Source organism: Echinops telfairi, unplaced genomic scaffold, assembly GCF_000313985.2.
Source record: "Echinops telfairi isolate 266 unplaced genomic scaffold, ASM31398v2 ScPeMD7_443;HRSCAF=831, whole genome shotgun sequence".
NCBI classification, from domain to species: Eukaryota; Metazoa; Chordata; class Mammalia; order Afrosoricida; family Tenrecidae; genus Echinops; species Echinops telfairi.
The window spans coordinates 701,441-724,367 of record NW_022104341.1 but is presented as its reverse complement, the minus strand read 5'-3'; the positions used below and the strand labels follow the sequence as shown (position 1 = coordinate 724,367).

The following is a 22,927-nucleotide window of genomic DNA, read 5'->3' as shown; positions in this document are numbered from 1 at the left end:
AAAATTTTTCCATTTTCTAATTTAATAGAAATAACCAAAACAATATGGTTTTCAAACAAGGCTTTAAACTAATCTAATACAACTTCTACAACACATTCCAGAGCATTTTAACAAGAAATATTTACAGGCAGCTAATGTATTAAATAACCATGAAAAGAAAAAACTTGTTTTCATTACACACCAGCAAAAAACACAGGAACAAAACAATTAGAAACTGCAACCTTATTTAAAAAATTAAATATGGTTATTTAGAGAATACGATACCACAGAAACAGCACTTTAAGAATCATATTGAAGAATGTTAGCTATGTGGAAAAATAATGATAGGAGACCAGTTGAAGTATTGAAAAGCAAAGAACTAGTAAGGCTGTGAATTTGACCCCTTTGTGTGCAGGTATGTCTACAGAGAAAATCAACAGGCTTTCAAATTGCACGTTTTTTCCCCATAGGTTTATATACATGTTTTACTGTTTTCAACACAGTAAAGGCCGACCATTTTCAGACCAGGAGCAGACATGCAGTTCCTTCTTAGGATTGGAATTTAGGCCACGATCGAAAGGGAATATTGCAGTGGCACTTAGAAAATCCTTTCCACCCATTCCCATCACACAAATCTGGTGAATTTCAAAGAACACTATCTTTCATTGGAAAGATCACTTGTTGAAAAAAAGGGCATAGCTTAATTTTGTACATTTTATACTTCAACATGACAAATATACCCAAATTAACCTATTTTTTTAGATAGCCTTTTTTCATATACAGTAAAAAATATATGAAGGACCACATAGGCAAACACAGAAAACTAAGTGGAAGAAATGCTGTACATGCATTCTGACCAAGTGAGAGAAAGAATTATATCCAAGAGTACCTGTTGGAATCTGAAAGGTCTATGTAAACTGTGGCATATAGATTTTTTTTTCTTAAAAAAGTACCTTCAATTTTTTTTTACTCAAACTCCTACTTTTAAAAAAATATGCAACTTTCCCCAATTTGTAAAATAAAATGCCACAATATATTGTCATCAGCTCCAGCATACATTTACATTTCTTCACTTTTAAAAGATAGACTGGGTGTGATATGCATACAAACTTTCCTATAAAATCACCATCAAGGAGAGAATCATGACATGCTATTAGGCAACAAGCGCAAAGCAGTTATTGCTTTTTCCAGAAGAGACAGGGAATAAAAACAAAAGAACCCCAGCCCAGTCTTGTGAAGCCCCTCAAACACCTTGCCGCCCTCGCTCACCTTCAGCAGACCGTTCAGAGGGAGGGCATGTATGAAGAATGCCTGGTATGAATGGGAATATGACTGTGTTCATTAAGGGAGGTGGGGTGGATCGTTTCTGAATAAAACTACTGACTGATCCCATACTGAGTACGCATGTTAAGAGGGCTAACTTCAACAAGAAACAGGATTTTTTTTTTTTTTTACACATTATGTGTTGTGTGTGACTGGGGGATTGGGAAGTGGTTTAAAGGCCAAGGGAGAGGGAGACACAGCATTGACCCCCTCTTTTTGGAGAGAAAGTGACCCTTTCATAACATATGAATGCTAGGGCACAATCCAAGGGCATAGTCAAGAAAACCTGAATCTGTTGGCTTAGTAACACTAATCACTAATAATGACACGGCAGGATACCTGCTGAGGTAATTGATAAATCTATAATTTGCACACTATAAATTTTAACTTCTATTTAAAGGCATTATTTCTTTGGATTAACTAAAAAACAAAACAAAGAAACAAACTCAATCTCTGTTAGAAGTTGAGACTTAACAGACTTAAAATTCCTTTAAATCCCCTTCCATAAGAAACAGAAGTTAGAAAACATTGGTGTTAATTTCAAAACATAACTTTCAGTGGACCCAATAACTTCTTTCTCTGTAAGAAGGGTGCAAGATTTCCATAAAATAACCCTACTTTGGGATTTCCACATGCCTCACCTGGCAAAGCAACGCTTTCACTCAGTGAATGGGGCTGAGGCCCACGTGCTGAGAGACTGTTTTAGGCCAGGGGGACAGATTGAGGAAGACTGTGTTCTTAGTTTTCTGAGGGAAAAAAGGAAGTTAAAGTGTGGCAAAAGATTTAGATGTTTCTAAGAAAACATCATATAGATTCCCCCAACACACAACACACACAAAAAAACACCCTCAAACACTACCTTTTAACAAAGGTTACAAATGTAAGAGTAACAAACTGCCTTCAGGTGTTGATAGGTATATTAGGTTAAGTCTTTTTAAAGCATAAATCCAAATTCACTACCACGGAGTCAGTTTCCACTCATAAGGGACCCTTACAGGACAGGGTAGAACTGCTGCAGTGGGTTTCCGAGACTGTAACTCTTTATGGGAGTAGAAAGCCAGATCTTTCTCCCAGGGAGAGCAACCCACTAGGCCACCAGAGCTCCTAAAAGCACAAATAGGAACGCATACATCTGTTTATTATGTTTTTACACTTTTTACCACAATCTATATTCGAGCTGAAGCTATCAGCCTAGAAACACAGTGATCAGTGTGCAAGGGGAAAAAGCTTCCATAAAATCCAAAATGAACACTTCCATTTCTTGGTGGCTTGTTAAGAGCTATCGACTGAATGATTCCTCAGCAGTATAAAATAGCTTCTGTTAACTGAAAAGGAGCCTGGTGAATGTTGACAATAAAGTGGCCTTTCAGAACCAATCTTATATTAAAAGAAACAAACAAACAAACAAAAACTCCATGTAGCATGCGAATTTTTTAAGGGTACACATTATCCTTTGAAGCCCCGAATATCGAGAAATAAAACATTTACTTGAAATCTGTTTCTCCCCGCAGATGGCAGAGCCTATTCATGAAGCTATCGAGAATCATTACAAGGATTCATATGATGAGTAAGCACAAAATACTAGAAATCTGAGGCTTGAAAAGAGACGTTATACTGCTATTCCTCACTGAAGGTTTTCCTAATATGTGCCCGTCCATATATGTCTACTTTTAAATTGCAATTAAAACTGTGTGGGAGAGAGGCATAAGGATGTGGAAGAGAGCATTTTCAAATGATACACTCCTCCCTTCCTACTAAGAAAGTTCTTAGGAATTTGAAATTGGAGTAAAATGATAAAATAGCTTGGTGAGTTTGGGAAATTTGTCCATGTGCAGTGCTGTTTTTTCCCCCCCGCCCAAACCCTTACCAGCACATTACTTTCCCTATGCTCACTCTCTTTGTGGGTATGTGACATGAAAAATATACAAAAAACTGAAAGAGGAGCTTTTAAAAGTAAGCCAAGAAATCAAATCCAAAAGCAACGATTAAAATACTCTTTAAACACATCACCAGAAGGCCTGAATCATTATTCTTGTTTACCACCACCCCTTAGGGTTTAAAAAAAAAAAAAAAAAAAAGACCCAAAGGAATTTGCAGAATAATTTCTTTAGAGTACTTTATTTGATTCAATATACACTAAAAATATTTACCTCTTAGACAATTACGTCAAATAATTTTCTTAATAGTCTACTACTGTCTGAACTGCTTAAGCAGATTTTTCAAAGGGGCAAATGGCTTGCCATAATTTGATGACTTCTGAAAAATACCTAGTGACAAATTCTTCTAGTTTGGTCACTTTATATTCTAGTGTGCCCATACAAAAGTAGGACTAAACTTCCCAATGCAAAAAAAGTGCACAGTCTAGAATGCACATTGTGGGGTCTGAGCATCAAAAATGAAAAGAACAAGGAACCAAAGCCAAGCTGGTTCATCTGCCTCGGGTGTTGTCAGTAGAGGTGGGTTTTACTCCCGTGACCTTCAAAGTGGGGATTGGCTCAATTTCAGGATTTACTTACAGGCCTCTTAGAAGTCCTTTAGGCCCCCAGTCCATGCAAATGTCCCACTTTGTGGACAGATGAGTAATCTAACCCCACCGGGTTTATTTTAATATTTTGATATTTCAATAATAAGCTGCTTCTGAAGATTTTTTTGAGAAGTCTGTTCTCTATTAAAATAAGATAGAACCTCAAAATATGAATGTGAACATTAGAAATAGACAGCATATATTACAAATCCATTCTTGATAGGAACATTAGTAAGAATACACATTAGCTTAAAAAACAGGCTCAGCAAATGTTGCTGATCTGCCAGAAGTTTTAGTTCACTATTTACAAATAAGACAAAGTGAAATACAGAAAATTTTACACATTTGGTAGTTGACAGATTAATGTTTGCCAATAGTGGTCTATCAGAAAAACTGTTTTGAAGGAAGACTGGATAGAAGCCAGTTGCCACCTTCTCAAGCAAATTTATATGTACAGAAAACTAGATTAATTTTAAAACAAGCATTCTGCCTTTCATGGGAATGACTGAATTATCAAATTGTCTGGGAAATGCCTCTGTGTGGACATGTTTTTTGGAAATGACTACTACACACATACATGATCCACTACTGAGAAGTTACTATATTTATTTCAACCACACGTTGCTGACCTCATAAGTTCAAGAGACAATAAAAATTTATTAGGTGATGATCAAGTGTCATGTTTCCTAGACCCTACAGGAGTAGAAAATGAAATTACTATTGAGCTCTTTCAACCAATATAAAAACTAAGGCCCAACAGCATCAAAAGGAGAAAAAATGGCATGATTCCATGAGCATCTGATTTGACAATGAAGTGGAATCTGAGCTGTTTGCATTTTACATAGAAAAGAGCCTGGTATGCATGAGTGTTGAGGGGGAGGCAAAAAGTTGTTTTATTAATGGTGCAGTCTAATTCAAAGGATAATCGATCAAGGGACATGGCCCTTGAATATTTACTGGTACATCCAATATACTGCACCAATCAGTACCAAAGGATCACCGTCTCAGACAACCACCCTCATTAGTAACAAAAACCTTTATACCATTTCACTTTTGCAAAGAAAAGTCTTCCCCCCCCCACACCCCAACCTTTTTTCGACAAGAATGTGTTTTCTGTCCATTATTTCAATCTAATACTGTAAGAGCTACCAGCTTCAAGAAGGTGGCCAAGTTAGGTAGGATATTCCAGCAACACTTAAATAAAAGGTTTGTTTTTCTTCTTTTTTTCCCCCTTTTTCTTTCTGTTTAAACAAGTGATTGAAGTCCACATCATTTTACTTTATGTGTACTGGTCTCTCATCTGACTTTAGGCGTTTTCTGCGAGGCTGAATAAAGTCTTCATCAGAGTCCTCGGTTACCTCAGCATCCTCCTCCTCCTGATCAAACTCTGGCAAAGGGGCGAAGGTCCTGTCTGAGTAGATCTCTGTGAGTTTATCTTCAAAGTACAGTGCAACTGCTTTCCCTGCCTGAGCTACTTCTGAGTCAGCCTGCAAGCAAAAGATAGGAGTAGTCACTATGGGTAATGCATAGTCCATCACCAAGTTTGCATGGTCTGAAACGCTTACCTTTAAATTAATCTCTTGTGTTTCTGCATAAACTTGAACAACTTTCATCATCTAAAAAGGATACCAGAGTCAAAAAAAAGGGAAATTATAATCCTTTCTAAAGTTATGAGACTGTATAGGCTTGGTGACTAGTCAGCCATACGAGGGAGAGCAAATTGCTATGACAAAATTAACTGCTTTCTAAAATTTCTAGAACATGGAACCACTTTCTTTTACAAAGATGTTACTAAAGCTACTGTGAAACCTCAGTCGTAGCCTCAAATCCTGAGACTAGTGAGGGCAATACAAATAGAAATGGATCTGAATACTTAAGAAAAATTTCTTGTGACGCCAATGTTATTTAAGCAAATTATTAAACCTTCAAACCACTACATTAGAATTGTATCTGCAACTATAATTAAGGCAGGTACCGGGGGCTTCTGACCAAATGGGAGCTTGTTTATGAAAGCATATTTCAATGAACATAATCTTGGAATGTACTTTCTAAATATAAATTCAAATTGGCGAGGTGTTAACGTGTCTTTTGTGACAGCTTGCTATCCTAAAGGTTTGTTTTAATGGTAACTATAGGCTTTTCGTGTTTGGAGGGTTTTTTGGGTATGTTTCATCTTTAATTTCACATTTACTTTAAAAGTCTTCTGCATACTTCTAGTGATAGCTATGGCTACACTTGGAATAATTCAATGTGACTTACTTGAATAGTCTCATGGCATTCAAATTTCATTAGCAATAAAGAGGGAGCGTATTGATACTAAAATAATAATCTTTTGAAAACTTTTAAATTCTCATCAAATTCTATGTTCTTCTCTTACAATAAAAATATTTTTACCAGTAAGAGACTTGATTTTATCCTAGAGATAACAAGAGCTATTTCCTTGAAAGAATTATATATCGTATTTCTTCTCATAGGATTACTTATTCTTAGCCTCAAAAAAAGTATACAGCCAACATTAATAACAGTTCACATTGCTTAGATCTGAAAACTCAATACTATATGCTCTGGGTTTCTATCCAAGATGAGTAACCAAAGATTAGCTTTTGATTTTAGGGCCCTGCACTTATATAGCCAATATTAATAAAATCTAAAGACAAGGATACAGGTACAACCAGAACCTTATTTAAATGTACTTGAAATGTGGGTTGTTTATTATAATATCCCCACATTTATCCCAACCTTAAATTCATTCAGGAAGGGATATTAAATTATATTATTTTAATTTATTATTTTTAAGAATATATTCCGCATTATATGCAGTAGGTTTTCTTTTTTTGTTTTGTGGAACTATGGATATAACAGAATTTTACTTTGGGCAGGACTGGTGCAAAAAGGAAAAACTTTAAAAATCAAGTTAGAAAAATCTTTTGATAAGAAAAACAAAATCCAAAAAAAATTTAAAGCGCAAAGCATCAGAAACTAGAAACCCCAAACTGTAATCTGGAAGCTAACATACTTCATTAAACCTTTCACAGTTCTTGAAGATCAAACGGACGTCAGCCACAAAATCATCTGGGATTTGGTAGTGTTGGGAGTGCTTTTTCTGAAGCTTCTTCTTCACGGTTGATAAGTCCATTGGTTTCTTTATAATTTTATAGTAGTTCGGGATCTAAAAAAATAATTAAATAAGGTCAAAAAGAATTCCCCCCAAAATGCTAAACCATTTCATTGGGAAAATATTAATTTTAAAGAAAAAAACAGTAGGTGTGTCTTATGAATTTGGGGCATATTACACTGATAGGGCTAACAGAGGGGTCGCACTGGTGAAGTGGAGGTAGAGAGAAAGAAGACTGTCAATGAGATGGTTTGAGGCTGGCTACGACAGTGGGCTCGCTCAGACAAGGGAACGCTTGTGGGGATAGCACTGGACTGCACAGGGCTTTGTTCTGATGTGCACAGGATCACTTTGAGTAGGGACTGACTCAATGGTACCAATGCCAACAACAGGTACACTTTAAATCGTTTACACCCTTATCACACCATGAGAACCATGTTATTCAGAGTATGTTTCACTCAGAGTATGAATCAATGTACTGGAAGTCCCAAGGCCCTATTCTTTAATGACAAGTATATTTGAAAGAATTTTTACCTATGATCCCTGAAGGGTATTATAAAAACAAACAAAACCTACAAAATATACCAGTGTTTGAATATGATGTCTTTTAGAGGATATAGGAGAGTGGGAAAGATTGTTGTAAACTTCCTATTCACCATTAATTGAGCATGCTGGAGAGCACTGGCCAAAAATGTCTGGCCTTGGAATAGAATTGAAAATGATGAAAACTGTTCATTGGTCCACAAAAAAGAAAACTTTTGAAAGTCATTTTCTAATGTGAAGTAGCTGAACTTGAAGACTCAATGCACATCCTATAATCAGATTAGTACTATATGTACAAAACATCTTTCTTGTGTCTAAGGCTTTTGTGATTTAAATTCACTTCTCAGCCTACCTGGTACTCGTGGCTAGTGCCATTTCATATTCTGGAACATACGTGCTATTCAACAGTATCATATTCAACAACTGATAGCTAGCAAAAGAATGTGTGTAGCACAATCTCATCCCACTTTGAGGTATTGCATACCTCTGGTCTAGCTTTTATTACAGGATTTGAGAAACTCTATTTCTTATCAAAGTCACCTTACAGGCAAAAAGCACTGACTTGAATAATTTCTCCAATTTTTTCCCCATGTTACTGTTCATAGAGAGTTCATAAAGGCAAAGCTAGTATGAAAGTTTCCGTTTTATACTTTTAGTCAAAGGCATATTTTCACAAAGCCTCCTCCCCATGAATAGAGCCTATAAGCAAAACTGAAATCTTAAAATAACTTAGTGTAATACTCCCACTTTGTAGTTTAAAAAGTAGAGGCAGAGAACTATGTAATCTCCTCAAATTTATAGTTTGTTAATGGCAGAATCAAATCTTCTGATGCCTAATAATATTTCCCATTCTACTTGCTTCTTTCAGGTCCATCTTTTAAAAGGCTATGAAAATTTAAATTCACCAAAGATTAAGGCAACACATTCCTCAAAAACAAATTGTAATTTTAGTGATGGAATGTCACTTCCATCTAACACTAAAACAATTTTTGATTCATTCTAAGTGCTTATTATGTTATCAGATAGCCCTGGTGGCATAGTGGGGTACTGCAAGGCTAGCAGTTCCACTCTGAGAGAAAGACTGGGCTTTCTACTCGCCTAAAGAGTTACAGTCTGAGAAACCCACAGGGGCAGTTGTAGTCTGCCAGATAGAGCCACTATGGGTCACAACAGAACAGATGGCAGTGAGTTAATGTGATGTTATCAGGTGCTACGCTAAACAACTTATACACTTAACTAATCCTCAGAATAACTCAACGAGGCAAAAAACAAAATTAAAAAAGAAAACTGAGTCTATCAAAGAAATTGGGGTGCTTACTCAGAAGCCTGAATTCTGACACCATAGCCCATAATCTTAACCATTCCATTAGACTTTTCTTCCCAAGGAGCTGCTAGGGTAGGGAACTCACCGAAGCAGGAACTGGCTCCTGGAATTCAATACTTAATTCATGGCAATAGAGGTAAAGCAGAAGACGTTCACATTTCTGGCCCCAAAAAAAGCAAAAGAAAGCACATGAAATATTTCCCCCCCTCAATAAAATATTCTTGGGAAGGAGAGCTATATAACTACAATGTATTATTCTAATAGGTTCAACATAAGTTTCCTGCAGTTAGCTATCCAAATAAACAGATCTACCCTAATTCACTTTGGCATCCCATTTCATTTTAAGACTATCTCTGCTGTACTTTAATTAACTGAACTTATCAAAGACCAAATTTGTTAACTAAAGTTAACTCTTGTTTATTTCTAAAAATGGAGAGGAGTCATAATTTTAACATTCAGCATTTTGTGTGAAAGTGCCCGGCGATCTATGCATTATCACCGATGCTCCTCAATGTTATTTCCTTGGGGCAGGGAGGGTAAGTGCTTTTATTATCCCTATTATGAACCCCTTCTTCAAATGATTCCCTTCAACTTCAAAATTATATAGAGCATGCCACCTCTTCTCAATCCAGAATTTTTTAATTGTCAGGAATAAAATTGAAATACAACGCCAATTAATCGTTTTCTGGTGTCCCTATCTTTCATTATAAACATCTCTGTATTGTTTAAGTTATTTAATGAAATGTAAATGCTATGTCAATAGCCCTTCACATTCCCTCTTAGCCTTTGAAGATTGCTCTGACCACTTAGGAACTTCCCTCTACCTCCTACTATTTTCCAGCTGCAGCTGGTTAAATCTATGGATGCAAAACTTGCGGACAGCCAGTTATTCTTTCTCATGAGAAGCCGCTTTAATGCAAAGTTGCTACAGAATTATTCAATTTATCTAATTTAACTTATATACTCAGAAAATTATGCATGTTTATTACGTATTATAACTAATAATTGGAGGGGTGTTGTTTCTTTTAAAGGCAACCTACAAAATATTATCAGTTATGTCCATAGATCTATTACAGACCAAACAACAAAATAGTAAGTAACATAGGTACTACTAAAACTAATTGTAAGGCCTTTTTCATTCATTCATTCAACAGATTATTTACTAAGCATGTATCCATGCATTCTAAATAGCAATAAACAAGACAGAGCAACTTTAAAGACTTTATAACACACTAGGAAGAGTTGACTATTTAGGATAGCTACGAAAAGCTTCTTTGAAAATAATCTAAATGAAGTGAGAAAAAGATTTTGGAATTTTTTTTCTTTAAAAAATATAGGAAGCTTTATGTGGATTCTAAACAAAAGCAAGAAAGCACAGAATGTAAGGGAGCAAAGAGTAGAAGCAGAGAGGCTATTACAACATTCACATGAGAAATTAAAAAGGATGTCTAGGCTCTGATGGTGTCATGGGTTACACGTTGGAGTGGCTAACAAGGTCAGCAGTTTGAGTACACTGGCCTCCTAGAAGGAGAAAGAGAGGCTTTCTGCTGCTGTAAAGATTTACAACCCAGGAAACTCATTAGAACAGCTCTACTCTGTTGACAAGTAAGAGAGGTCGCTACAAGGCAGAATCGACTGGATGGCAGGGAGTTTGGGTCAGGGTCCCAATGACTGAGGATATTAAGAATAGTACAGTAGCCATTCTTGTTCCCCCACCCCCACCCCCACCCCTTCTAATAGTTTTTTCTGGTGTAGGCAACAGTGGTGAATGGGGGTGTCCTTCAATGATGGGGAATAGGGAGCGAAGTAGTTGCCATGCTGTTACCAACTATTGAAAATCAAGATTTTAGTTGAATTATCTTAAGTTTGAAGAAACTGGAGATAGAAGCTTGAGCTCAACTAGACATACAAATTTTGAACGATATCAACATAGTATTACAAGCTGAGGCTAAAAATTGCAATTTATGAGGTTACACTAACGGGGGGGAAAAACCTGATGTATAAGCAGAGCCCTACAAAACTCCTAACAAGCAACTTAATGGGCACTTACCCTTTGGTCCACAGGGCTTAACCCTTGCACGGTTTTCCCCTTCTTACTGTGTTGTAAATTATCACAATCGTATTCAACTTCTGGTTTCCCAATATCTCTGCAAAATGTGCATATCCAGTCCCCACTAAACATGAAAAATAGGTAATTAGTCCACATCATTGTAACAGAGCCTAATTCAGAGGAATTGTGCTTCCTGGTGGTGAGTCTCGTTTGTTTCCATAGTTTCCAGTTTAGGGCAGTCTTACCAAATTTCACAAGATGAAGCAGTCTAAGAACCCTTCCCCAAAACCTTCAAATAATTACCCCTTGGAATGCATTATAAACAATGGTATTTCTGCATCTCTTTCTGGCACAAAGTTCAAATTCAGAACTTATGACATAAGAACAATTCTCTTAAGACATTAATAACTACCACCACATGGACCCATGTACTCAGTAAGCAAAAAAACATGAAATTCTTTTTACATTTGATAGCCAAACCTAGAACACACCTGTGAGCACAAACACCCTTTACCTCTAAATTTTGTCTTTATAATCTGTTTGCATCAGGATTTCTATCAAGGACCCCAAATCACTTATTCTCTGTAATAGTACATTTTAAAAGTGTATATATAAAGAACACATTTATAAGCAAAAATCTGCATGTATGACAACAAGTCTCGGGATGGGATGGTACAACTGTCTGTGCCAACACTTTACAATTCCTTCCAAATCACTCTGCCCCTGAGAGAAAGCATTTAGTGCTGAAATCCTGACATTCCAATAGATGTCACTGTCTAAAAATTGAAATATGAAAAATCTGAATTTCAAAACCAAATGCCAACCTTTAGTTTTCTAAAAAAGAAATGAAATTCTATCCCAGTCAAACACCTATGCCTCATATGCTTTAGGTAAGAATTATACACAATTCCTCAAAAAACCATTCTGGTCCTACTTAGTTATACCAGTTTTTGAATCCAGAAAGTCTACTTTCATTTGGAGGATGTTGTGGGGCAGACACTGGGTAGATGAGGGAAAGGTGGCATTTGAAAGAAACATAACTTCACTGTTGTTTGCTCTCTGAGATCTAAGGTTCTATGTCAACACAAAATGCAAACTGCTAACTGGAAGGGACCCAGAGATTAGGTGCAGAAGTGAATCTCTAAAAAAAACCAGTGACTTGTTCAAGCTCATTCTGTTAGTTCAATATGTTAGCAATACAGAAGTATGACTGCACCTGCAGCCCAGCACACTTGCTCTGTTTACAGTATTGGCTGGTTTGCCCTCTTTAGTCACTAGGTCAAAGCAGTCTGGGAACAACTTATAATTTTCCCCAATCTCTTTTTAATCATTTTTACTCCAAGTACTTCTCACTTAAATAAGTATTTCAACAACTGTTCACCCCAAAGTTAATGAATGGGAGACATTCCTACTGGCCGATCTGAGAAAGAAACACACAGGGAAATCTGCACATACCTAATCACTACCACTTAACTGTTTCAGTACTCAAGAGAAAACTCGTTCTTAAAAGGGGGAAGGAGGGCCCTTAACCATTTCAAGACACTGAATGCATTCCTTAAATATAACTTACACCCCCCCAAATTTAAATCGCACTTGAAGAGCTTTTCACTGCTCCTCACAAACTAAATCATTATCATAGATGCTCTTAGAGTAATGGTTATAAAATAAAGTTCTGCTTCAGAAGTAAACAAACTTTTTCCAACACTCCGGAATTCCCTTGTCCCTCATAACTAAGTTTTATCTAACCAATTTATACTGAGTATAAACTGAAGGTCAAGAGATAAAACCTGTTCTTTAACATTAACAAAGCACTCAAATCTTGGCCATTTTTTTCTGAAGGGATTCCCAAAGGACTAGTAAATCCTGGTTTTATAATGAGTCTGGTGGCGCAGTGGGTTAACAGCAAGGTCAGCAGTTTGAAACCACCCACCAGCTCCTTGGGAGGAAGGTGAGGCTTTCTACTCTCATAAAGATTTAGTCTCAGAAACCCACAGAGGCAGTTCTACCCTGTCCTATAAGGTCGCAACGAGTCAGAATCAACTCAATGGCAGTGAGTTTAGTTGCATTTGGTTTTGTGTTAGATAAGTAATAAGATTGAAGGCCATTCCTCCTGACTAACTTCTTGCTATTTTTTTAATTAGTTGGGATTTTCATACATACATGTATCTTATCATTCCATATTTCAATCACATCAATTAGAATTGTCCAATTGCTACCACAATCACTTTCCAAACAATCTTTTCTACATGGACTCCTTGATGTCCCCTCCCTTTTATCACCCTACCACCACCACTGTAACCCCTCCCCTCTTGCTATATATATATATTTTTTTTTCTTGCTATCTTTTTAAGCTTACAAAAACAACTCCCCTCAAATAGTTAATCATTTCACTGTCACCTTGGAAAGCTAAGAAGTGTCGGAACATGGCAAGTTAGATGGAAGACCTTTGGGCATTTCTCACAGCACAAGAGATCCCCTCCGTTCTGACAGACAGCACACCAGTCTTCGTTTGGGTCCTCATCCTTGCTGTTGCCGTCTCCTCCAATCCTTGCCGACCTGTGCATGAGGCTGCGTACTGGGGATTTTCCATTCACAAGGCTGCTGAGTGCTGACTGCTTACAGCTTTCACTCATGTCTGTAGGTTCAGTCTTCACATGGTTTCCCAAGTTTGCTAATGCATCCAACTCACTCTCTAGATGCAGGTTGGTTGAGAGAGGTGGTGTCAAGCTACTCTCAGGACTGCTCAACTAAAAGGGAACAACACATTCTTGAAGAATCATTTAATCTTTATTGTATACAATATGTGTACGTGTATGTGCTTTTAAATGTCAATATGTATATCAAAATACTGAAGAAACACTTTTAATTCTTTTATGAGTCACATGACTGGCAAAAAACGAGTGAAAATAACTCCAAAACTATTTAGACATGTTACAATATGATTTTAGAAGACCAATAAAAGTAATTAAACCCTTAAGCATAGTGATTGGGAAGCAGCATGCACTTTTCTTAAAAAGCTACCAACACCATACTATTTTTCATACCAGAATCAATTGCATAGCATTTGAGAAGTCTTAAGAATTGGTTCTCAGATGACCCATCATTTTAATGTAAGAAGATCAAGAAAATGTAAAATAAAGCTTTCACCACCTTTTTGCACCCACATGCTTTATGGGAGAACTTTCCACACCAAGTTCTGGATAAATAGCTAACACTGCTCCAAAAGCAGGTCCTTCTGCTGTCTCCAGATCGCTAAATCTACATATGAGGAGCTGAACCTTCTACTACTGAGATGAAATTCCTAAGTGTCAGCCATGTGGAAAGCGAAGCCTGGGGTGGACAGGAAGAGAAAAGCAAGGTGGAAATTTCCAAACAAACAGGGACTTCATTCTAAATTATGAAAATTAATAAATGTCCCAAACTGAGGAACTCTAGAACCATTAATTGCTCATAAGCCAAAAGGCAATCTTCCCGGCACAAAACTTTCTGATCATTACACTTCTGCTTTCGTGTCCACAGCCTTGATGCGGAGTTTACAAGGCCAGGATTGCCACGGATCTTCAGTGGCCTGAGCCTCAATGCAACTATCGAGATGATTAATGAACTCAGAACAAAACAGTATTGGTCACAGTTGCATCTTCAGTCGAATTAGCAAATGGCACAGGATTTGTCTTGTGCCAGGCATGAGAGGTCAGCAATATATCAGCGTCCTCAGAACCACTATTGTGCTGAGCGGTCTTGCTTGAATGAGCTGCTGCAGCCCTCTGTGGGGGCTTACCATGCAGGCGCTCCTCCGGCCGTCCTCCGTCTTCTCTTGTTTCACAGCTCCGGGAAAGCTACATACTTCATCCTCAGTCCCAGGTTCTTGCTTTACCTTCACTTGATCAGATTTGAAACTCAGACTTGACTTCTCAGCAGTTCTTCCCGATGACCCACAGCTAAAAAAATAGAAAAGAAAAAAGACCAACAAAGGTCACGTTTGAATGCAAGCCATCTATAAAAACAGTTCTATAAAAAGGCAATGCTGCTGAATTGTGTACAGTATGTAAATTATATGCCGATACAAGTGTAAAAAAAAAGCAGTGATCATTAAGATAAAGGCAACAATTTATTAAGCTTTTAGAAGGACACCTCCTCTTGCTACAGTGAAGTATGGAATAAGCCTAACTTCAAATTCTTTCAAAAGATCCTAAAAGGAGCATTTTATGGTTTGAGGCTTGTACAGTAAATCATTTAAGGGATAATAGTAAACAAGAGTCTCTCTGGCCTGTGGAATAGATTGTTTTTCTTTACAAAAGTAGTTTTCCACTTTTCTCTACTCCCAAATATCTGAGAAAGAACATCAACAATAGTGATTTTATGATATCACTACTAAAAGAAAGATTAGTTTGGCTCTTAACAGGAGGAGAAAGGAGCAATCAATATCCCAGGTGATAGTTAATGCTGTGTCAACTTGGCTGGTGACGATTCTCAATTACCAAACATTATGTACTCACCCTTATTTGTGACCTGACGTGAGCAGCCAATCAGTTGAAAAAAGGGTCTCATTGTGGGTATAATCTGCTCCCATATATAAAAAGTCATCCTCACAAATATCACACTCTTTCTCCACCCTGAACTCTTACCACCAACTGACCTGGTTTCTTAAAATTTAAGCCTACAGAAGTCTCTACCCAGCCACCTTACTATGTATTTTGGATTACCAAACCCTAATCACCCATTGACCTAGTAGTGGTCTTTCTAGGCTTATCACCTGACCTGACCCACAGATAACAGGCCAGGACTTCCTAGCCCTCATAATTGCAAAGGCCATTTCTTCAAAGTAAATGATAGATTAGGATGGATAGACAGACAGACAGATAGATAGGTGTGAGAGAGAGAGAGATAGGAGTGGGAGTCCTGGCAGCTCAGTGATTATGCACTGAGTTGCAATTTTCAGGGTCAGCAGTTCCTAACCACCAGCAGGAGAAAATTGAGGCATTCTACCTCCTTAAAGTCTCAGAAAGCCACAAGGGCAGTTCTACCCTGCCCTGTGGGGTTGCTATGAGTCAGCATCTACTCAGTAGCAATGAGTGAGTGAGTTAAATTTAAGAAGCCCTCATGGTGTGGTGGGTTATGCGTGGGCTGCTAACTACAGGTCAGCAGTTCAAACCCACCAGCTGCTACAAGAAAGAAAGGCTTCTGCTCCCATACAAATGTATAGTTTCGGAAACCCACAAGGGCAGTTCCCGTGTGTCCTACGGGGTCAGGAGTCCAAGTCAACCCCTTGACAGGGAGTTTGGTTTGTAATCCATTTGCATATGTTTCACAAGTTGTGCTCTTCCAGAGCATGCAATAAAACCATTAATAATCAAATTAAAGGACAGGCAAATGACTGATCATTTATAGATCTTATCTAGAACACAGAGCAAAATTCTGTATGTATCAGCACCAGTGATGTGCCTCATCTCTCCTTTCCCAAAATCCAACCTGAGTGTGATCAATCCTGATAAACTACCAATGTACAGAAAATACAGGAGACAGTAAAATTAAGTAGCAAGACCAGAAAATGCTGCACTATGGTTTCCGACTTTGTCGGTCCAAAGATTATGGCTGCTATGCAGCATGCATGCTGTCATTGTTTTCTAAAAGGAATACTAAGTTTCTAGCAGGGAGGAAACCCATAAGTTCTCCCCCGTTATCCATCTACTGCAGCCCAGATTTGTAAAACTGGAGTATGTTGCATTTCGTTTCATTGGCCACAGCTGAATGGGAGACATGGTTCAAAGCCCTTCTCCAAACACTTATTTGCTTGCTAACATGACTGGGGTTTCTAGGAGACATGGATAATTCCAGGTTTGCATGAGGAATATAAAACAAAACTGGAAGTCTTATCATGCTAGGGAAAAAAGGGTGCTTATCAAAAGGACTAAGGATACTCCCCGCAATTGTTTAAATAAATAAAATTTTAAAAAAAGAACTAAGGAGCTACCTTGAAAATGTTTTAAAGGGTCAAATTAGTGACAACTCCAACATCAATTTAAAGAGTAGCACCTATAGGGGATTAAACTACATAAAATGTTTAAACATCTAAATTCATAAAGATAATAAAACTCATCTGTTACAATGATGGACACTGAGAACTAAGGTATTACTATGAGAACAGGTAAATAAAGAGAAACTACGTATTTACATTGCCTTTCTTATAACCGAATGGTTATACAGAAACATGCCTTTTAAAGAAGTATTTAAAAGTAGTAATTAACCAAGCATAAATGATACACTAATCATTTTTCAACCACTGACAAAATTAAAGATCTAGTCAATGATTCTCAGACCTTATATGCCTAAGAGTACACATCACGAGTGATGTCTCTCACCTCTCCTTTCCCAAATCCACACAGAGCCTCAGAAGTCCTCCTGATAAAACTACCAACATACAGAAAATACAGGAGAGACACGTAAGTCAAAGTGAAGACGGGGAAATGGGAAAAACTCTATAAGACAGAGAATTACATTTCTTTAATAAATCAGTTATTAAAAGGGAAAAAACATCAATATCATTTTATCAGCCAAAGGCAACATATACAGTTCATTTGGATAGTTTTCAAACGATTTGCTTAAAATAGAAGCTGATAACTGGATATTTACTGGAAAAATACATTAACTTTTTTGTATGTAATGGTTCTTATCATTGCTCACCAGTTAGCAATATATACTGAAGTAGAAATAAATGAATTCATATGATGTAAACTACTCCAGAGCAGATATGACTATGGGAGGAAATAAAGCAGGAGTAATACTGACTAGAACATAATTACTGAAGCCATGTGGTAAATATATGGGAGCTAATTATAATGGTCTTCTTTTTAAAAATACTTTACTCTTTTCCAAAAGAAAAAGAAAAAAGTAATAATGTTATACTCACCTGCCTCGACTGCCAGTACTAGAGGTACTCGGGGGTCTCACTGGTGTGTGAGAATTAGATAGACCTACAAAAGGAATACATCGAAATTAATTAACAGTTCATTTAAGAATAACTATAATTCCACTACTAGCTAGGAAAGTCAAGGTGATCATAACCAATTTAGCAATTCCTCTTATCACCTAGTCATTCAGTCAGACTGGCATGAGTACCAGTTTTTGTCTCGGCTCAGCCCAGAGCCTACCTTAGAACCCTCTGAAAATACTACCCAGTTAATGAAAACTGTCACTTACAGAGAAAGCGACCTGCCATCCCTTTGCATTCATCTGTTAAAATATCATACTTAGATTTGCACTAATTATTCTTTCTTTCAGAAATTCTAGAATAGTTTCATCAAAACTAAAAAAAGAGGTGGCTCTAAAATAAATTAATGATTTATCTCACCCAAAACCTGCATTTAAATTCAAATTCTCTCCCTCAAGAAATAACCAGTGGTCTACTTTAGTGAAAAATAACAATTACTCAATTATTAAAACTTGTTTAATAATTATCAACCTATTTGGAACTGCTTCATTTATTCATTCATAAAACATTAATTGAATCACCTGGGACAAGACAACTGAAATTTGGAACAAATCTATATCTAATGAACATGACTAGTCAAATTTTAATGGTTACCAGTAACATTAGTTGTGTTTTAGAATTTCCTATCTAAAAATTTATAGTTGATTTTCTGCTCATAGGTTCCTGAGGTGGTAAAATTTTAAGGGATCAGTCAGCCTCATTTTCCTCCTGAGGAGCAGGCTGTTGGATTTCAACTGCCAGATTTTTGCAAATAACAGCCCAACACCCAGGGTTCCAGGGCAGGTGCATGCACCTACAAACCCAGCAAAAAAAGTATGAAAATAGCCTGTTGGGAGAAATATTTTGAATTTCTAAACAGGGTAGATTATGAACACATATTGTCTTTTCCTCCCAGAATGAGGTTTTTCCTCTGGTTTATTTTGATATTGTTGTTGCTTTTTGGGGGGTGGGGGGGTGCAGTATGTTTTCCAGCACCTGAAATACAGGATAGGCAAAGCTATGAAGACAATACTGTAATTGGTTTAATGGCTTATTGGGGATATGGGAAGGGGGGGAGATTGAAAGGAAATGGGGAGCTAATAAGGAAATGATTACAATGGTGATTATATAACTCTTTAACATAGCTGAACTATAGAAGCATATATGGATTATATATCAATAAAAATATTTTTAAATTAATTCTAAGTTTATTAAGATTGCCGATAATATGTAAACCAAAATAGAATAATTGGAAAAAATTGGAAGGAAGACAGATTCCTTTCCCCCCTTCTTTATGACAAGAAATTAGATAGCTTGCTTTACCTGATGATCCAGGAGACAAGGCAGAGGGTCCTGGGGAGGGATTCATGGTACTTGTTGGCTGAGGGGGTAAGTGGCTGCCTGAGATATATCTGCTTAGTAGATTATCTAAACTACTTGAACCAGCATCTTCCAACTGAAGAGAAAGAAAAAAAATAAACATTACTCTGATTATAGCAGAGAAGTGATTAATTAGTATCACCACTTATGATCACAGTGTGCTTGTAAATTCATAATTTTACTCAGCTTAAATGTTTCCTCGTGTTTCCCTGAGGGGTCACACAATAAAAAGTTTTTGAAGTATAATTAATTTTATACAACAAATACAGGGGTAAGTCAAAATGTATTGCTATTGGGTTCCCATTTTTATATGCATGGTAGGTTCCACACAAAGCATGCCTCTGTCATTAGTGATCTGAAAGATACACTTGCCTTAGTCTCATTAGGTACTTGCCCAAAAAGGTCCAATCAAAACAATGACTTCTGTAGGGATCTTCGGGGCCAGTTAAATTCTAAGTGGAGGGGTCACTTCAAAAAGTTATGACAACTTGTTTCTTGGAATTCCGTGTTCATCCTACATCCCAAATCTTGCCCCTTCAGGCTTTTTTGTTCCCCAAACTCAAAAGAACATTGAAAAAGAATATAATGAGTCTACAGAAGTTACCAAAACGCTGATTTTGACAAAACAGAAACCTAAGAGCACAGCCTTCAAGGGAAAGGTTGGCAAGATGGAAATATCACCTTCAGAAATGTATAGACCTGGATAAAGGCTATGCTGAGAAATAATAGTTTCCCAATTTTACATTTTTTGTTTAATAAAGGTCTCTGATTTGTAGCAATATTTTATGACTTACCCTTTATAATACTCAGCTACTCAAGACAAAACCCAATGATCCTGTATGTTTTATCCTATGAAATCACTGATATACTCTGATACTTTTTCCTGTTCCCCCAAATGCTGCAGGCCCCTTACCTTTCCCTCCAGTCTCTCTCCCTGTCAATGCCCATTGTCTGCCAGAGCCATTTATCTCAAAAGAAGTCTGAAGTCAGACTTTAAGTCTGTTTTAAGCTTTGATAAATTCTTATAATCAACAAGAAGCCCTTAATCTGACATAAAGGGCCCCTTTCTCATCCAAGCAAAAGGGACAGGCTATCTAATAGGAGGACTGAACCCTTTCCTGACTTACAGGCAGTAGGATAAATCCAGAAAACCTGGCACTATGGCATTGGGCTGGTTGCCACAACATCAGTATTAATCTTTAAGACATCCTGACTACATCCCAGAACTCTGATGATTAAAGGAGCAAGTCTTGTGTATGAGAACTACCTTAAATTCTGTACTGTTCTATATGAGAAATGGTCCTGTAGTTGTTGCTTTAATAATTGGTCATATTTCACTTATGGTTTCCCTATGACCACAGTTGCCCCCTTCCAACCTTCTCTCCCTCTAGAGCCAAAATTATTCTTCCATACAAATCTACTTCTGAGTCCCAAGTGAAAACATGCTTTTACTTCTATTCCCTCTCAAATTTCTATGGCTGTCAAGCAGGAAAGGAGGCCATCACAGTAGAAACACTGGAGAAACTGGCTACACACCCAAACAGAAGTGAACTGATCAAAACATGAGCAGAGTAAAGTAGCTCGAAACAAATCACAAGCAAAGGACACTCCTAAATAGCAAATACACCAATTTTCTTATCAAACCCCCTAAAAGGCATGCCAAAGTAAGAGATACGAAGATAATAGGAGTATTCTGTGGGGAGCCCTACTGGTGTAGTGGTAGTGGTTGTACACTGGGCTGGTAGTAACCACAAGGTCAACAGTTCTAATAACCAGCCAGCCACCCCACAGGAGAAAAATAGGGCTTTCTCTTCCCACAAAGAGTTACAGTCTTGGAAATCACAGGGGTGGTTCTACCCTGTCCTATAGGGTCACTAGGAGTCAGTATCGACTCGATGGCAGTGAGTTTGGCCTTGGTTTGATGAGCTTACTGGGGAGAAAAGACTCTCAGTAGCTGTGCCTGTCCTGTGGGACATAGGTGGTGACTGAGGATTCGCCTGTAAGTTAAAACTATGGGTAATCCCTTAGCTGCAACTAAAGTCCACCGGAGGCCTTGTGAAGGGGAGAGTGCTAATGTGGGCCACAGTGTAGGTGGGGCTGTATGTCCACCTACAAGGGGGAGGAGCTTTAGATGGTTCAGTGCAGAAAGGAAAATCCCATGTTATTTACCTCTACACTCATTGTTTGTATACTCTTCATCTGCTAGTCCTATATGCGGCCAGAGACATCCCTATGGTTGAAAGAGTGGACCGGGTTAGGAAGAAATAAACTGGAGTACACAAAGGGGCTTCAAAATTATCATGGAAAAATGCTATTATTTTTCCATTCCTGGCTCCATGATAGCCTTGAACAAGGATATGTTAACTGAAGCGTTGACCTCCAGCTTTCATTAGACATAAGAATAAGATAAACAAAGTTAATGGACTAACTGGAAAAAATTAATTCATTTATTCATTAAACCAGTTAATCAAAGTCCCACACACATGGGAACACTGCTGGTTGTTCACCCACAGCTACTCTCCCCTACTTATGGACCTACAGCTACTCAGCCATGCATTCTACTTCCCAGAGAGTAAACAAAAGTGGTATGTACAGTTTCCAAATCAATTAGTTAAAAGGAACTCTCTTGCCATAGACTCCACTCAACTCGGCTTCCCCTGAGCTGGAAGCCACAGATAACCACCATCCAGATCAGACCAAGTACCTAGGGCAGAGGGCTACAAAACTTTCTTTTAAAGGGCCAGATAAGAAATATTCTAGGCTTTCTGGGTCAGACACTATCATCTCAAATGGCTCTTGTGTTTATTTTTTGTTTTTAAATATCCTACAAACAAAACAACATAAACTTGTGGGAAGTCATAGAAAAACAGGCTGCAGGCCAGCTGCCTTCGTGTGTTGATAGGGATGAAGAAATGGAATTTGCTGAATCGCTGAACAGTTGCCTGGCATATATGAGATGTGATATGTAAATAATTTCTGTAGGTTAAAAGATAAGGATGATACTGATAGAAAAGTGAGCAAAGGACTTAAGTAAATAACTCACAAAGGAAATAAAAATAATAAATGAACTCTGTTCAATGAGAAAGAGTATCTTCAATAAATATTGCAGAGAACATTGGAATCCCTAATGCACAAGAATGAATCAGGATGAAAGGCTTACACCAAATAAAAGAACAAGGTGAACAGATCAAATACAGGGATACACATGGTAGACAACTAAAAAGGAGGTGGGCGAAGGAAAATAATAATTTTAAAAGTATTGGGTAGCAGGGGCACAGGGCACTAACCCACCCAAGGGGAGGGTAGTGTTCATATCTCCACAGGAAAAGAGGGACCAGACTTCAACCCAGTGCTCCAAGATGCGCATGCAACATGCCAGCGTGGAGTAGGGAACCAGTGGAGAGGTCTGGGGGACCGACCCCAATCCCAAATACTAACTGGACACCTGCCCCTCCCCACAGAAGAATTTATTTGAAAAGAAAGCATTGAATCTGCAGCTCTGGGTGAGAGACATATCCAATGGAGCACACGGGAGCAGATGAAGGGAGAGGTGGAGAGAGTGGAGCACATCCTAGACCACCAGGTCTTGAGGACAATAATCCCAATTAGAGCAGTCAGTCCAGAGAGGACCTCATGGCCAGTCCCACTATGACCCATAGCCCTACAGGGGACAACATTGGAGACACAGTGTGGGAACTGTACCTGATCTGATCCCAACATAC

General features: G+C 37.8%; 1 protein-coding gene across 1 annotated transcript in view; it reads right to left on the bottom strand.

Annotated features, from left to right (window-relative positions):
• Positions 1 to 3,401: 3,401 nt before the first annotated feature.
• Positions 3,402 to 22,927, bottom strand: part of TRIM33 (tripartite motif containing 33) — a 133,253-nt gene continuing 113,727 nt past the window's right edge. The window contains exons 15-23 of the mRNA XM_004699512.2: positions 19,149 to 19,281; positions 17,766 to 17,829; positions 14,637 to 14,796; positions 13,256 to 13,605; positions 10,859 to 10,982; positions 8,894 to 8,968; positions 6,843 to 6,995; positions 5,392 to 5,442; positions 3,402 to 5,313 (exon numbers count right to left, since the gene is read on the bottom strand). Coding sequence (XP_004699569.1) covers positions 5,101 to 5,313; positions 5,392 to 5,442; positions 6,843 to 6,995; positions 8,894 to 8,968; positions 10,859 to 10,982; positions 13,256 to 13,605; positions 14,637 to 14,796; positions 17,766 to 17,829; positions 19,149 to 19,281 — 1,323 coding nt within the window. The 3' untranslated portion in view covers positions 3,402 to 5,100. The remainder of the gene's footprint in view (positions 5,314 to 5,391; positions 5,443 to 6,842; positions 6,996 to 8,893; positions 8,969 to 10,858; positions 10,983 to 13,255; positions 13,606 to 14,636; positions 14,797 to 17,765; positions 17,830 to 19,148; positions 19,282 to 22,927) is intronic.